Source organism: Falco punctatus (assembly GCF_963210335.1).
Source record: "Falco punctatus genome assembly, chromosome: 13".
NCBI lineage: Eukaryota > Metazoa > Chordata > Aves > Falconiformes > Falconidae > Falco > Falco punctatus.
This window is the reverse complement of record NC_137593.1, coordinates 11,936,095-11,950,525: the sequence shown is the minus strand read 5'-3', so window position 1 is coordinate 11,950,525 and position 14,431 is coordinate 11,936,095. Positions and strand designations below refer to the sequence as shown.

The 14,431-nt window shown below is 52.0% G+C and overlaps 1 protein-coding gene across 3 annotated transcripts; it reads left to right on the top strand.

The window, feature by feature from the left end:
* The first annotated feature begins 136 nt into the window (after positions 1-136).
* LOC308072466 (uncharacterized protein C2orf72 homolog) lies at positions 137-11,388 on the top strand. 3 transcript variants are annotated; one of them, XM_080409395.1, is made up of 3 exons: positions 137-8,360; positions 8,866-8,935; positions 10,060-10,140. In XM_080409395.1, the coding sequence occupies exon 1, from the start codon at positions 6,353-6,355 to the stop codon at positions 7,124-7,126; it is 774 nt and encodes a 257-aa protein (XP_080265521.1). In that variant the 5' UTR covers positions 137-6,352; the 3' UTR covers positions 7,127-8,360; positions 8,866-8,935; positions 10,060-10,140. The 3 variants fall into 3 exon arrangements, with proteins under 3 accessions (XP_080265521.1, XP_080265519.1, XP_080265520.1); XM_080409393.1 differs by adding an exon at positions 11,364-11,388 and having other exon boundaries at positions 137-10,176; XM_080409394.1 differs by having other exon boundaries at positions 137-8,935; positions 10,060-10,133.
* The last annotated feature ends 3,043 nt before the right edge of the window (positions 11,389-14,431 follow it).

The following is a 14,431-nucleotide window of genomic DNA, read 5'->3' as shown; positions in this document are numbered from 1 at the left end:
TTTATCCCCTCTGCCTGTTTTGAGGGTCTTTGTTCTTTTTCAGTAGCGTATCAAAGTTCACAGCACAGGGATGGAGTAGTGACTCAGCTAGATGATGAAATGGAGATTCAACCTGTGCTTGGCAAGGCATTTGTAGACCAGACTACATTCTAAAGACAGGTCGCAGGCAGATTTTACTGCGACCTGTCTCTGCCTCCCATCATGGAATCTGAATGGTTTGTAGGGCTAAACAACAAATGTTTATAACATCTTAAACTGTGCATGCAAGCTTTATATAGAACATGAGAAGCATTTGCTTGGCTTACCTTCTAGAGGGAAAATTCTTGTCTTGTACTTTGCAATAACTGCTGTTGAGACAAAACTGTAATGCAACACTAAATCCTAGCAGGTATAAGTACTGTTTTTAGATGTGAGCTAGTAGAATTCTAGTAGAATCACAAAGAATGAGCTGTGTAGCATGCATTCCTGTAGCATCTGCTTTATGTAATTTATTAAGAAATTTTCATCATAACTCTCATGCCTGAGTTAGTACTTGCTGGTTTCCTGGCCAGCCTTATCACAGTGTGTAATGCAGGGTGGCAAGGATCTTTGCATCAAGCCAGTGCATCATCTTCATGAGTTCTTTAAGGTTTGTTGAATAAGAAGGTGGTGAAAAAATAATTTAAAGATTCTTGAAGTACAAGCCTCAGAGTTTCTTAATATATCCCTCAAAAATACTGGGTAATTTTAAGACCTGGGAGCACAGGGATGCCCTGCGGAGGCAAGGGGTGTAGCTGCAGGATGCATGGCTGGGATGGGGAGGAATGTAGGCACCCGGACAGCTGAGGAGGAGAGGAGGCAGAATGCCATGGGTGCTCTCAAGCTGCATCCATGCTTTGTTCTTCAGCTAATCCTGGGTAGATATCCAAGAGTCTTGGAGCTCTTTGCTGCTGTGACTGTTCCCCCAACCTGCTGCAGTCCAACAAAGGCAAGTCACGGGAGATCTGCTCTTTAAATGTTGAACACCCTTCTCATTTTGACTAATACAGGGTTGGCAAGTTTTCGTATGCTAGCTCTGCTGCCAGGCTAGCAGGAGCACTGTGATCCAGCAAAGCAGGAACAAGGGGCTGTGGCCTGAAACCTCTCCAGCCAGCTCAGCTAGAGCACAAAAAGGAGATGCTCCAGCAAGAATTAGGAGCACTGTTGCATGGCCCAGAAGCTGGCCAAGGGTAACAGGTCTCTTCCCAGGATAGAGGAGAACAGCCTGCTCTGCTCAGCTGGCATCGCATGCTATGAGAGCAGCAGGGAGCAGTTGTCCTGTGGGCTTCTGGCATACGAGTATCTGTGTACTACCTCTGGAAGATCTTGGTCAAGGCAGCACCTGAGCCAAGTTTTGCCCATCTCAAAAAAAACCTTGTCTAGCCCTGCTCCTCACTGATCTGGCCCATCATGCCTATGTAGCCCATAGGGCAAAGTTCAACAGCCCTGTGGTGACCTGTGGTATACCAGAGCGGCGCCTTGCCAGCTGGTTATCTGTGGCCTCTTCCAGGGCTCAACAGTGTCAAGCCAGGCAGATCCAAATCCTGTTCCCAGCACTGGGAGCAACTCCAGCCAGGGAAGCTGATGGATCTGCCCTTTGTCATTTTTATAAAGGGAACAGTTCTGAGAAGCTGGGGGGCTTGGCCCATGCCAAGGAGGGGTTTTGTGGGAAGGAGGCGGGAAGGGCTGTGTTTGTGTGGCAGTGATCCCCAATCACAGGTCTCTGGCTCGGTGGGGTCTGGGGTAACTTTTAAGAGGTTCTGCAAAGGGTGGGCGCACAAAGCCGGACTAGTGGTGTTGAAGGCATGTGTGTACTGGGAAAAAATGGAGGCTGGTGGCTGTGAGAAGATAGTCCCGCGTTCTGTTGTCAAACCAAAGGCAAGGGTCCAGCTGAGGGTCTGGCAGGACAGCTAGAAGAGGCAGCTTGGTCCTTGGGTCTGATTTCATGTCTATTGCCAGCCAGTTTTTGAACTTATTCCCTGTAGAGGAGCAAAGGGTGTGGCAAGCAGAGGGGCAGCCTCCATCGCTCTCTAAGGGGACAGGCAGAGACATCCCTCCTACTGCATGGTCAGGACTACCCCAACACCATGGGCTGTCTGCACGTGGCCATGTGCCAGGTCCCTGTCCTCTCCAGACATACCTTCCCAAGTTCCTCTGCCATCCAGAAAGGGATGGTGCCATAAGGAAACTTAGGACAACTGCAGAGATGGGCAGCATGAGGCACAGCTTTCAAAGCGAATGGGATTTTGGAGAAGGGAGGCAGGGAAAGGTTTAGGGTGCTTGATCAGGAAGCCAGGCTGTTGTCTAAACCGTGGGGCAGCCGGGGACTTCCCAGCTTTATTTCCTTATGGAGCGTAAACTCTGCTGAGCAGATCTCAGAGGGGGTGTGATGATGGGGATGGATCCAGGCCACAGCAGAATCGGCACAGGCTGCCTCAGCCATCCCTGTAGTTGGCTGGGTTTGGGGAGCTGGGACAGAAAAAAGCGATCATCCCATTTGGATTCAGTTGTGACTGGACTTGCCACAGGAAGGAGCTGTGTCTGGTTTGATACAGTTCAAGCTTCAGTGGGTAAAAAGTGGGTAGGACTCTGGGTTCAGGGGCTAGAAAGGTTGAGGAGCGTTCTGGGGCGAGTCAGTGGAAGAGATGGGAAGACCCAAGGACTTCAGGAGACAGGGCCTGGAAGGGAATCAGTGGGACCGGGGTATTCGGGGCAACTGAATAGGTGGGGTTTGGGGCATTTTCTTCACTGACAATTACTTCCTCTGGAACTTCTTTGGGGCACCCAAGATTTCCGTGGATGAAGAACCTGGTGAGTGCTGGTGCCCCATAGCAATTTTCCTGGTGGCAGCTGGTAGCGCTGCATGAATAAAGCAGGTGCTTTCTACCATCTCATAATGATAATGTATTTTTCCAAAGCAGTAAGTGGAAGCAAGTTTGGAGGACACATGTGTGAAAGAGCACATGTGCATAGGTTTGCTAAGGCTTAGCTTGTCAGCAGTCAGTCCCTGCTCCTAGCTGGCTCAGAGGTTTTTTCAAGTGCCCCCATGAGCACTGATGCTGCTGAGAGGAAGAGTTTGAAGAGCTGGGCTGAGTCACTGGGCACGGAAGCTCAGAGCTACTTCCACGGATTCCCTCTTGCTCATTTAGCCTCTTTGCCCTCCTATCATCAAAACTGGCAAAAAATCCTTTTCCCCGTCCTCTTTATACTCTCTTCAGAAGAGAGGTTTGTCTTGGTAAATGCATCTCTCAAGGGGCCTAATCCAATGGACCTTTGATTTTGTTTAGACTTCAAGGCACTACTAATACACATGATAAATCTATTTCTCTGAAAAAAGCATCCTCCTCCTTTGAAGTGCAAAATGAGCAGATGTTGTGTTTTCTCTGAACAGCTATGGGCGTATGTAAGAGATGTGATTACCCTCATTTAGGGCTATCTGTAGAGATTTTCTACAAATGTGACTGTGGGATGTTTGAAGGAGTGTCAGGCCTTGTAAATACATCCGTGGTTTTGTTCAGATGCCTGCCAGAGCTCTGGAGTTACTTTGTTGGGTACTGCAAATACTGAGCTCATGACTCCCTCTGAACTGTTTGAGCTGTACCCCTCTGGGTAACACAGAGGGAGATAAAGTTGTATTTGCTGTTTGATCTTACCTCTGTTAATGAGTAAAGAAATGTAAACAAGGTTGTTTGGGTATTGTGGGTGACATTCACCTTTCCAACCAGCCTCTGCTGGCAATGGTACATGTGTACCCAAAATTAACTAGAGAATTGCAGTGGCCACAAAGAATAGCTCTATCTGGTCCCAAATACTAGTTTCTAGAGGCTGTGCTGGTGGTTTAAACTTTGGGGTCGCTGCAGAGAAATAGCCAGTGGTGCTCCTTCTGAGCTGAGTTAGAAATATCATTTCAATTTTTTTTATGGCTTCTCTGCAGGAATCATCTTCATAAATTCAGGGAATTGCCTGCTTAAAGCCCACTTCCCAAGGCACTTTGGGAGTATGGGTGTCTGTGGAAGTCACTGGCACAGCACTGCTTGAAAAGAGCCCTTCAAGACCCATGCTGTTAATGGTCTTTGCACATCAGACAGGGTACAACTGGCACCACCACACCACAGGCTGCGCTGGCAGCTTGGGTGGAGTTTAAATGTGTTGTGGGTCTTCTTGTGGCAGTTTGCAGGGAGCATCCTGCCTCCTTAGAGCCAACTGCAAGAAACCTGGGCTTCCTTGGTCTAACTGGCCAAAGCAACTGTCTGGTTTTGGCTTGTTCCTTGCAGGGAGCACCCAAAGCTGCTGGTCCCTCTTCCCAGAGACCTGCTTGTGACTGCCTTATGAACCAGTCTTTGTGAGGTCTGCATCAAAAATTCTGTAGAAGAGGAAAGTATGAGCAGAGAAACCCCAAGATGAGGGCTGCTGAGGACCAGCACCTGCTCCTGTCCCCTCCTCCTGCTGCTGGCACAGCTCATGGTGCTGGTTACACCCGGGGCTTTTCTCCACAGGACCATGAGCAGGATTCTGAACAGATGAGAAAAAAATCTTTGTAAATACAAAATCTGGACAACAGTAAGGCCAGATTTAGCTGCTGAATTATGTCTGACTTTGTAGCCCTGCCACGTTGACAGCTGCTCTCAGGGCTACCATGCTGGCATGGCAGCATGAGCTCTTGCAATAGTAGACCCTGATCTTTGGAAGAGAAGCCTAATCCTTCTCATTTATCCCCTCCCAATTTACTTATCAGCATTTGTCAATGAGTAAGTTACTTTTGCTAGGACCCGGGGCATAAAGTCTCCCTGAAACCCTCACCTAGGCTGTCTGGCTCCTGCGATGCTGGTGTAGGGTAGTGTTTTTGAAACCTGGGGCAGATGTTTTCTTGGCTTAAAACTGGTGTCACACAGCAACCATCCCAAGCTGCCATACCTGCACTGCGACGCCTGTGCCATGTCCCTATGGTGGCTGCTGATCTGCTGGGCTCTGGGGATGGGTGGCCATGAAGACAGGCAGGGAGCAGGCATGCTGGCTCGGCAGCCTTCACGGCACAAGCATGCCCCAATGCACAAACTGGGAAACACTAATCCAGGGCAGACACATGGATTTGGGCTCTGCTTTCACCCCTGGTATTCTTGGAGCTTCCTCTGCCCATCCCACAGAGATGGTCTGGCTCCATATGGTCTCAGAGAGTGACCGGCCAAGGTGACTCTGGCCGTTTGCACCTTTGAGCTGTTTACCTGCTCCCAGGTTCTTGCGATAAGACACTACCTGTTTGGAGGAGTCTGTTCTGATATGGCACAGGGGAAGTATTTACCATGTGCTGTGGATTGGAGCTTCCTGGTTCATCTGGCAGACACGCCGACACCACGTAAGCGCCAGGGTTGGGCATGGCAGCTTCTGTCATGTGGCTTTCATTTGCCATTGGCTGGCAGAGCCAGCTCGCGGGATACCGGCCTTATCCCATGCTGAGGCTGTGTAACACGTGCCAGCATCAAAGCCCCAATTATAGCTCTGTACTTAGCCCTGCAAACTGCCCTGCAAACTTTTTGTGCTTTGACGGGACATGTGTGTGTCACTGTGGAGCAGTGCCGGTGCTGGCGGGGCTGTGACTATGGGCTGTTTTGCATGGAGGGGGATGGATGTAGTGTTTGCAGAGGGGAAGCCAAAGGGGACTGGTTTGGGAAGGGGCTCGGAGGTTCAGTGTGTGTGAGGCGGGCGCTGCAGCTCGGCTGTGAACTTGTGCATGAATTGGGGAACATGTGACCAGTGGCGTGGGTATGGCCTTTCAGGGGGTAATTGTTTCCCAAAGTGGAATATTTTCCCAAACGTGGCTGGCCAGGCTGTGCAGCAGCATAGTGCCTCCTGTGGCACATGATGCCACAGAGGCCACTCCATCGCTGCCCTGGGGTGCGGGGTGTTACACCCTGGGCAGCACGCTGTACCCTTGGGGTGCACCGTCAGCTGCGCCTCTATTGCGGCCCCGTGGGTGCTCCACGTTGCAGCCACCGCAGCCTCTGCTCACCGCTCTCTCAGCTCCCTGGCCCCTCCGCAGCACGTTTTTTGCTTGAATTTTATCACCTCATTGGAAAGGAGCCCAGGCTCGCAGGAAGCCTGTGCCACGGCTCTGAGGTTGGTTGCGTGGCAGCTCTGGGTGCCCCGGGCCCCCTCCAGGCCCCCGCTGCTGTGCCCACCCGGCAGCAGGCAGGGGCTGCTCGCCAGAGGGAGCTGGGGGGGCCGGGCCGGGGCTGGGGTGCATGGGGCGGTGGGGGTACGGTGCTCTCCTTGGCACACCCCCGCCCCGCTGGAGCGGGGGCGGCGCTGGAGCGGGTGCCCGGGCACGGGCCCGGGGATGCTGCCGGGGCCGAGGGACCTGCGGCGGGGCGGTGCCGGCGGCGGGGCGGTGCCGGGGGCGGTGCGCGGTGCCAGGCCGGGTGCGCGGCGGCGGGAGATGGCGACGGCGGAGCTGCTGGAGCTGCGGACTCTGGTGGAGCGGGCGGGCGGGCGGCGGGCCGTGCTGCTGGTGGCCGAGGTGGCGGAGGGGGCCCCGGCAGCGGCCACGCTGGCCGCCTTCGCCCGAGACCTCCTGGGCGACGAGGCGCCGCCGGGGCCGGTGCCGGGGCCGGTGCCGGGGTGCCGGTCTCGGCGGCGAGCGGGCGGCGGGCGGCGGGCGCTGGAGGCGCGGCTGCTGCTGGTGCTGTGCCGCGGCGGGGCGGCGCGGGGCCGCGGGGCCCGGGCCCGCCTGCGGGAGGTGGTGCGGGACGTGCGCGGCCGCCTGCCCCCCGCGCCACCGCCCGCCGTGGTCGGCGTCCTCCTGCCCGGCGGGGACGCGGAGGACGCGGCGGTGCTGGACGCCACGCTGCGGCGGCAGTTCCCGGCGCCCGGCACGGTGCAGGCGGCCCGGTACGGCCCCGGCAGCCCCGCCGCCCTGCGCGAGTGCCGCGCCGCCGCCTGCCGCGCCCTGCGCGCCGCCCTGCAGCACCCCGCAGGTACCGGGGGCACCGGCCGCGGGGCGCCGGGGGGTCGGGCCGCTCCCTCCCTCCCTCTCTCCCTCCCTCCCTCGCTCCCCCGGGGGCTTTCGCAGTGGGATTTGCTCCGTTTTCCGGTGGGATCTACCCCATCCTAATGAGATCTAACCGCTACTGATGGGATTTCCCCCCACCCAATCAGATCAGGCTTTCCCCAGTGGGATCTCTTTCATGCTGTTGGGATCAGAGCCTTCCCAACGGGATCTGCTTTTTTTCCGGTGGCATTCCCAGTTCTAGCAGCCGGGGAGAACAAACTTCCCAGTGGACTGGGAAGCACTAGAGCAGCTCATGGATAGCAGGGATGTGTCAGCTGATAGCTGTGACAATGTGGTGATCCATGTGACATGGTAGCCATCAATGCTTGTGGCTGTGTGTCCTTGGGGACGCGGGAACTGTAGGGTGCAGGCAGGACCTGACCTTCCTGCAGGAGGAAGATGCTTGTGCTGACTTTGCATAGTAAGAACCACAGCAAGGGGTTGGTTGAGTTTAAACCCAGTCATCTGTTGGTGGCCAGTTTAAGCAAGGTGACGATGGCAGGATGAAAGCTCTGTGTCAAACAGGCCCTGAAGAAAAGTGCTCGCCCTGGAGCGAGAGGCGTCATGGTTGTGTGTGAACGCAGGGTGATGGGCAGCTGGGCAGGCTCTGCTGTCACAGCAGCCACATGAAACAGCCTGGGCTCACTGTGATCTTTGGCACTCCCTGTCTAAAGCTGTTTCTCTTTCCTCTTCCCTTCTTTCATTTTCCTCCACTTTTCGCTTGCTTCCTATCATTTCAAGGGGCTCTGGTGTTCTGCTGTCTTGCTGCCTTTACCCCCAGGGATCCTGGCACTTGCCTGTGGCAGCACATTGACAGGGCCCTCTGGGATCCCTGGGACATGGGGTGCATTGGCTGCAGCTCCAGTGCTTCTTTCCATCAGCTCAGTCCAGAATCCTGGATTTGAATGCTGAGGAGCTTTGAAACGACCAGGATCCACTGCGAGGGTGCAGGGCTGTCTTTTGTCAACTCTTTTCACTGAGACACGCACGATCCCCTTTCTAGCTTCTGTCCTTTTGCATGCTTTTGTCTTCCTCATGATTTTCCTGCTGCAAGAATTTCTGGTGTGTTCTCAGATGCCAGTGAGACCTCCACTGGCTGCAGCAGCCTGGTGGGACAGCAGCTACAGAGGCAGAAAACCATCCCTGCATACATGACCTTCTTCTACCCCTGCACATTGCTGGCGCTTGGCTCAGTACATGTATTTTTGTGGCTGGCTGTGGACTTGTCCTTCATGCAGATGTGGAACCAGTGTAACAGCCAACAGTGGAGAAGGAGGAGCAGAAGGAGCCAGAGCAGGTGTTTCAGCCTGTTTGTGTGTACTTTATAAGCGTGGTGGGTAGGAGGACTCGGCACGATGCTTTAATTCACCTCTGATGCTCTGCCTGGTGCTCTTAGTCATGTAAGTGTCCCAGGACCTGCATGTGTAATGAGGATGCTCATTAGCTGCAGGGTTCAACCTTAGACAGGGACAGCTTCTTTCCACACCCTTGTGAGACCCACCTTCCAAAATGTCCATGTGGCCAGAGGGATCCCGAGTGTAGCCATGCCTCTGGGAAGCTGGGGACCTGGCAATGCTGGGCACCAGCTTCATTGCAGCCTGGTCTCCTTCACCCCATGGCTATCCCCACAAGCGAGGGAAATATATGAAGGGCTATAATATCTTCAATGTAAAGTGAGGGAGGACTGTGGGAAAGATGGGTGTGGGGCTGCAGAGCACCCTGAAAAGCAGGTTCTAGGGATGCTGCTCTAAGGATGTCCTCAGTCAGGGCTGAGCTTATCTTGTTTCCCCTCTTGACTTTAGAAGGAGCTTGTGCTAAGCTGAAAAAAGATGCTCTTGCATCTGGATAAGGATGCTGGCAGGTGTACAGAGGGTAAGGCTCTGTGTATGTGCGCTTGCGCTCATTTTACTTCAGCCCAGCTTCAAAGCCTCTTCCTCTTCACACACGTTGCTGCTCAGCTCTGCCCATGACAGCTGCTTTGGAGCTGCAGCCTCCCCTCCGCCCCATGCTGGGAATAGCCTGGACGCTGCCATTTGTGCAGTGGAGCTAGGACAGCAATGGCAGTGGTGTTCCTGCATCACTTGGGTCTAAGCAGGAATGTGCTGGGCTGCTATTCTGCCCTGCCTGGGTGGGGTCCAGAGTCCCTGCACACTGCAAGGGGAGCATATGTTTATGGCTGGAGGTTTTGGTTTGTTGACAGGCAGGAAAGACTGCCACTGTGAACCCTTTAGTGTCGCAATGGTTTGCTAAACTGAAGGACGCTGAAGTGTTTATCATTTGTTATCTGATTAGCAGGTGAAAGGCTGGATAATATTTCAATGGAGATGCTGGACTGCTGCTGTTGGAGACCATATAAAATACGCTGATGTAGTGTTTTACAAGCTACTGTAGCGTTTTACTATAATGGCTTGAAAGCCTGTAGTAACTTGCTGAGACCTTTGTTATCCTCCAAAATAAATACTATACGTTGATGGAGGCCACGTGCTCTCTGCATTTTGCAAGCAGTTACAACTGTAGTTTTCAGCGTGCTGCAAGTCTATTTGTCCATCAGGTCTCTCCCGGAACTACTTAGTGAAGCAGGGAGCAGTAGATAGGTTGATGTGGCAGAAGCTGTGTGATAATACAAAAGAAAAACTTCCTTCTGCAGGCATGCCCTGTGTCAGTCTCCAGCCTTGCCACGTGTGCTGGCTGAGCTCCTGCCAGGTTTCTTGCTTGCCCTGGGCGGCTGCATCCAGGATGGTTTTGGCAGCGAGGCTGCAAAGTAGAAGTCAGCACTGGGAACAAATTTCCAGGGTAGCAGAGAGGTTTTGGACTGAAATAAGGATTGCCAGGAGATGCTCTGTGCTTTCCAGGGGTGGGCTTTGTGGAGCGGACCCGGTTTTGCAGTGAGGAATTGGGCTCGTGGAGGGGAGATGTTGCGAGTCAGCAGCAGGGAAGTGGGGGAGCAGCAGGGCTGACCGCTGCTGGTCTGAACTCATCTTCTCCCATTTATCCAGAAGAGGGGAAAGACAGGGAGAGGTGGAAGCTTCCATCCTTCCTGCGTTGCATTTCTTGGAGCCGGAGGAGCCGGAGAAAAGGTCACGAAGCAAAAGCTACAAACAGTGTTCATGAAGGTATGCCCAGCTCCCTCCCTTGTACTCCTGCTGTGGCTGTCAGAGGCTTCTCACCAATTCCCTGGTGGTTCAAGTCCCCAAGCCCCTTGCTGGTGGCTTCCTTAAGCTATTTCCAGCTCCGCAGCTGACATCTCTTCCCTGGCTGTGGTTTGGCCAGAACTTGAAGACAACCAGCTGGCTGCTGTGTTGCTGCTTCCCTGTTTTCTGACTTTTTGCTTGTCTAAATAAAACCACGTTGGGTCTGGTGCCCAACTACACCCCTGGGAGAACTTCAGAACTCAGCATTTTGGCAGAGTTTCTGGCAGCAGAACTGCTGTCTGTCTAAACAATGAATTGGAAGCATCACCCTGATCTTACATGATGTCTTCTGCAAACATGGCTGGAAGGGGTGTTCCCAAACCACTTGCATTTGGGGCTGGTGGAGAGGAGGAAGAGGGCAGCCAGCCTTGGGCTCCCTGATTCTAAAGGAAGTTGTTCAGGTAATGAATTGCCTAATGTTCAGCCTTTGCTGGCACTTCTGCTTGCCTTTTCCAGCAGTGATTTTCTTTTTGCAGAAGTGCCCCCATGCAGGAGGCTACAAGGCGTGAGATGTAGAGATCCATACTGCTTGACGGAGCACACAGAGGGGAAGCTCCTTCACTGTAGAAAGAATAGAATAGAATATTTTCAGTTGGAAGGGACCTACAATGATCATCTAGTCCAACTGCCTGACCACTTCAGGGCTGACCAAAAGTTAAAGCATGTTATTAAGGGCATTGTCCAAATGCCTCTTAAACACATAAAATGTTTAAAAAGCGTAAGGGTTGGAGGAAACAACTGAAATGTCCAGTTTGTGCAGGTTTGAGATGTGTCCTCTGGGGTCAGAAAATATAAGTGCCTGCTCTTGCTGTCAGTGCCAGGCGGGTGATACCTCATGGCCACACGGCTTGTTCTGAGATTGGTGAGACTGCAGGTGGCCAGGGAGCTGGGCCTCATGTTCCTTTGCTCATAGGTCACCCTTGTTTGTTGAAGCAATGTAGAGTTTGTAAATCAAAATGAAAATAAGTTATGAAAAAGATCAGCTGTGCTTAGATTGTGAATAGATACCAAGAGCTTTGTCCCATGCTTTCTTTTCATTTTAAGTTGCATTTTGCATGAAGAAGCGTTTCCCATTCAGATCTCCCTTGACCTCTCTCTGCTGTTTGCAGATGACCTACGGGATCCTGAGGAAGAGTTGGCTCTGACCAGCCTGTCCCCCAATGGAAACTATGAAGAAGCTGCTGGAGGTGTGGGCACCTAGAGCACCTGGGTGCCCAGCACAGTCCATGTCCCAGATCTGCCTGGTGGGTTTGGAGCAGTGGGAGGAGGAGCTGGTGCATGCCCACTCACCCTCTTCTCTGAGGACCCACCACTCTGGGGAGAAGCTGCTCAGCTTAACTCAGCAGGGTCTTCTGTAGCTGCTGACAGCCTCTGAGGTCCATGCCAGAGAGCCATCCCTTGCTGCGCCCTGCTGTCTGGGGGTACCTGGAGCTGCTGCTGGACACTGGGCTTCTAAGAAGCCCTTTGAGGATGTATCCTGTGTCCTGGGTGAAATGATGTTGGTACTTTGAGTGTGAAATGCAGCCACCTGCTTGAAGAATGAGGAGTGCTTTCTAATTCTGAGCGAAGTTCCCTGCTGAGATTGCCGGGGCTGGCCTCCCTGGCAAACAGATTCTGCTGCCTTGTTTTCCCGCTTTACTGCTGCTTTGAAGTTCCCACCCTCTCTCTGATCAGGAAAAAAAAAAAGAAAGCATGGTGGCATGGAGACTGCAATGTCATATTTAGTGCCATCTTGGATCTACCTGCTACTGAACAGGCTTGAATGTAACCGTGTAGTGTGGATAATGCAGTAACAGCCCACTGCAGGTAGCAAGAGTAATGCAAAAAGGTTCTGATAGTAATGGCAGCTGGAGCCAAGTGTGGTTTGGGAGGAGGATCCATCCCTCTGGCTTGCCTTGGTGCTCATAGACTGGCTGATGGACTGCTTGGTTGGGAGGGGGTGGCAGATGGACACTAAGGTGTGTCTGATGCCAGATGAGGTTGTGGGACAGTCCCATCTTACCTGGGTCATCCCCACAGCCATGTGGTGGCAGGTCTTGGAGATGGCCTGCAGCACAAAATGTGGCTGCTTCACAAATAAATATAATCTATTTAAGTAGTTCCAAAGGGCTTTGTGTACCTTGTGGGGCAACACAATTAGCTGCAAATCCTTGGTTTATGAGGAATATTACTATAATGCTAAGAATACCTTTTTTATTCTTACTTTAATGCAACATGAAACAGGTCTTGTTTTATTTTTAGCACAATCTCCTGGGTTTTGTTTGGGGCTGGCTGTCTTTTTGGAGCTCCATCCAGCTCAACCCATCATGTTTGGCCTACCTCTTCTCTGCATTAGCCGTATTATGTCGGTATGTCCTCTGCACATGGCTGTCCTCTCTCTGGCTCCTTTTTTTCCAGTGGCAGCTGAAGTGTCTGCCGTCCTGCCAGCTCCGGTCAGTGCTCTGTCCCAGCAGTGTGCCTTTGGCATTTCTCTAGCTCTTATCTGGAGCAGGGGATGGCTTTTTTTTACCTGCTCTGCTCATGACCATGATCATCAACATTTTCCAACAAACCACTTTTCTGGGCCTCAGGTTCCCCACCAGTAGGATGAGGACAGTGATGCCTGACTACCTCACTGGGGTTATGATGATAACGCTGGAGCAGAGCTTAGCGGCTCTGTGGTTTAGAGTCAGTCCCCTTAGTGATGGTGCTGCTTTGCCTTTTAGCTGAGAGAGAGTGGCTAAAGATGCCCGGGGCATACTGGCAGGGTAGAGTGGGAGAGATGGAGGGTGTTTCCAGGTGTGCTCCGCAAGTCTTTGCATTATCATGCTGCTTGTTTGAATGTGTTGTAATAGTTAGGCTTGGTCTATGTAGGAAAACTTTGTTTGAAATGCATCTGTGAGGTGCTGTAGCTGCCCCATAAGGTGGTGGGAAGGAGTAGGTAGGTAGATGCCAAGCATGTGAGCAGTGTTTGGGGAAGCGCATGTTGCATCTCTTCCCAGCAGAAACACTTCTCCTGTGTGAGTGTGGCCTGGGGAGAGTGAACCTAGGGAGCAACTGACATTGGCAGAGCTTGTGGCTCTGCAAAGAGGGCACTGAACCCACTCTCGTTCCAGCCTGCAGGATTTCTGTAGGTTTTCTTTGAATTGAAAAATGTATTTTGTATTTGTGGGTGTGGGTGGCTGTATTCATGACCCCAGGCTTAGTAGCAGGTGAGCAGTAAGTGCATCTTAGGAAGCTGAAGGTATCCTCCTGCTCTGTCCCTGGCATGAGTGCATAGGTCTGCTGTGCAGTGGGTTCCCTCTGCCTGTACTTATCCGATAAAGCTCTTGGTTAGGTGACTCCAGTAGGATTTGACAGTATAATCAGGTGCATCTTTATTTTCTTGCAATATTTGGCCTTTGCCGCCTAGAATTTAGCAGTGAAGAGGTGGCCTAAGAGTACAGAATTGCAGTTCAACCTATTTCAGTGCTACAAATCCAATGGATTTATTTACTGGTAAATTTTAATTAAATCATACAAGTTTACTCTTGCAGTGAGACTTTTGTGGAAGCGGATGAACTGCCTGGGGTTTAGGAGGGATGAGTGGGAATACATTTGACCAAAAGTATTGTTTTCCTTTGAGGAATAAAAATGACTTGAATTCTTTTCTTCTTTTTTTTTTCCCCCCACTAGCTGGGCATGTGGAGGTGCAGCAGATAGTTTTACATGTTTAATTGATTTAATAATGTAAGGGCACTGCTATCTTACATTTGTTGTGAAGAATAAAGACATTTAATTTCCTAACTGGAATGTGCTTCGGTTTGTTTTTTGTTTGCCATGGTGTTATACTTGAAGTAGCATTATGCATGGTTTAACTGATACTTCTCTTGATTTAAGTAAAAGGTATATTGGCAGGGAATGGAAGTGACCCCAGTATATGGTATCCAGAAGATCAGCAGAACTGGTCTGTGTGCAGGTCGGGCAGGCTGCGCACCTACGGGCAGCGGGGAAGGCTGGAGATCTTCCCAGCTGTGTGAGAAGAGCGGAGGTGTGATCTTCTTGGCGCCATGGGTAGGGCTCTGATAACTTACATTAATAACATTTACAAACTGAGGCCATTTTTTTCCTCGAGGAATTCAAGCCCTTCAGAAAGTACTTTTTCCTATTTAGTGGAAACAGGTAGAAATCAATGCCACCGAAGTCTGGGTGCTTTGAT

What these genes read in the sequence shown, in the direction of transcription:
- LOC308072466 (XM_080409393.1), top strand. Translation starts at nt 6,353, where the DNA reads ATGCTGCCGGGGCCGAGGGACCTGCGGCGGGGCGGTGCCGGCGGCGGG.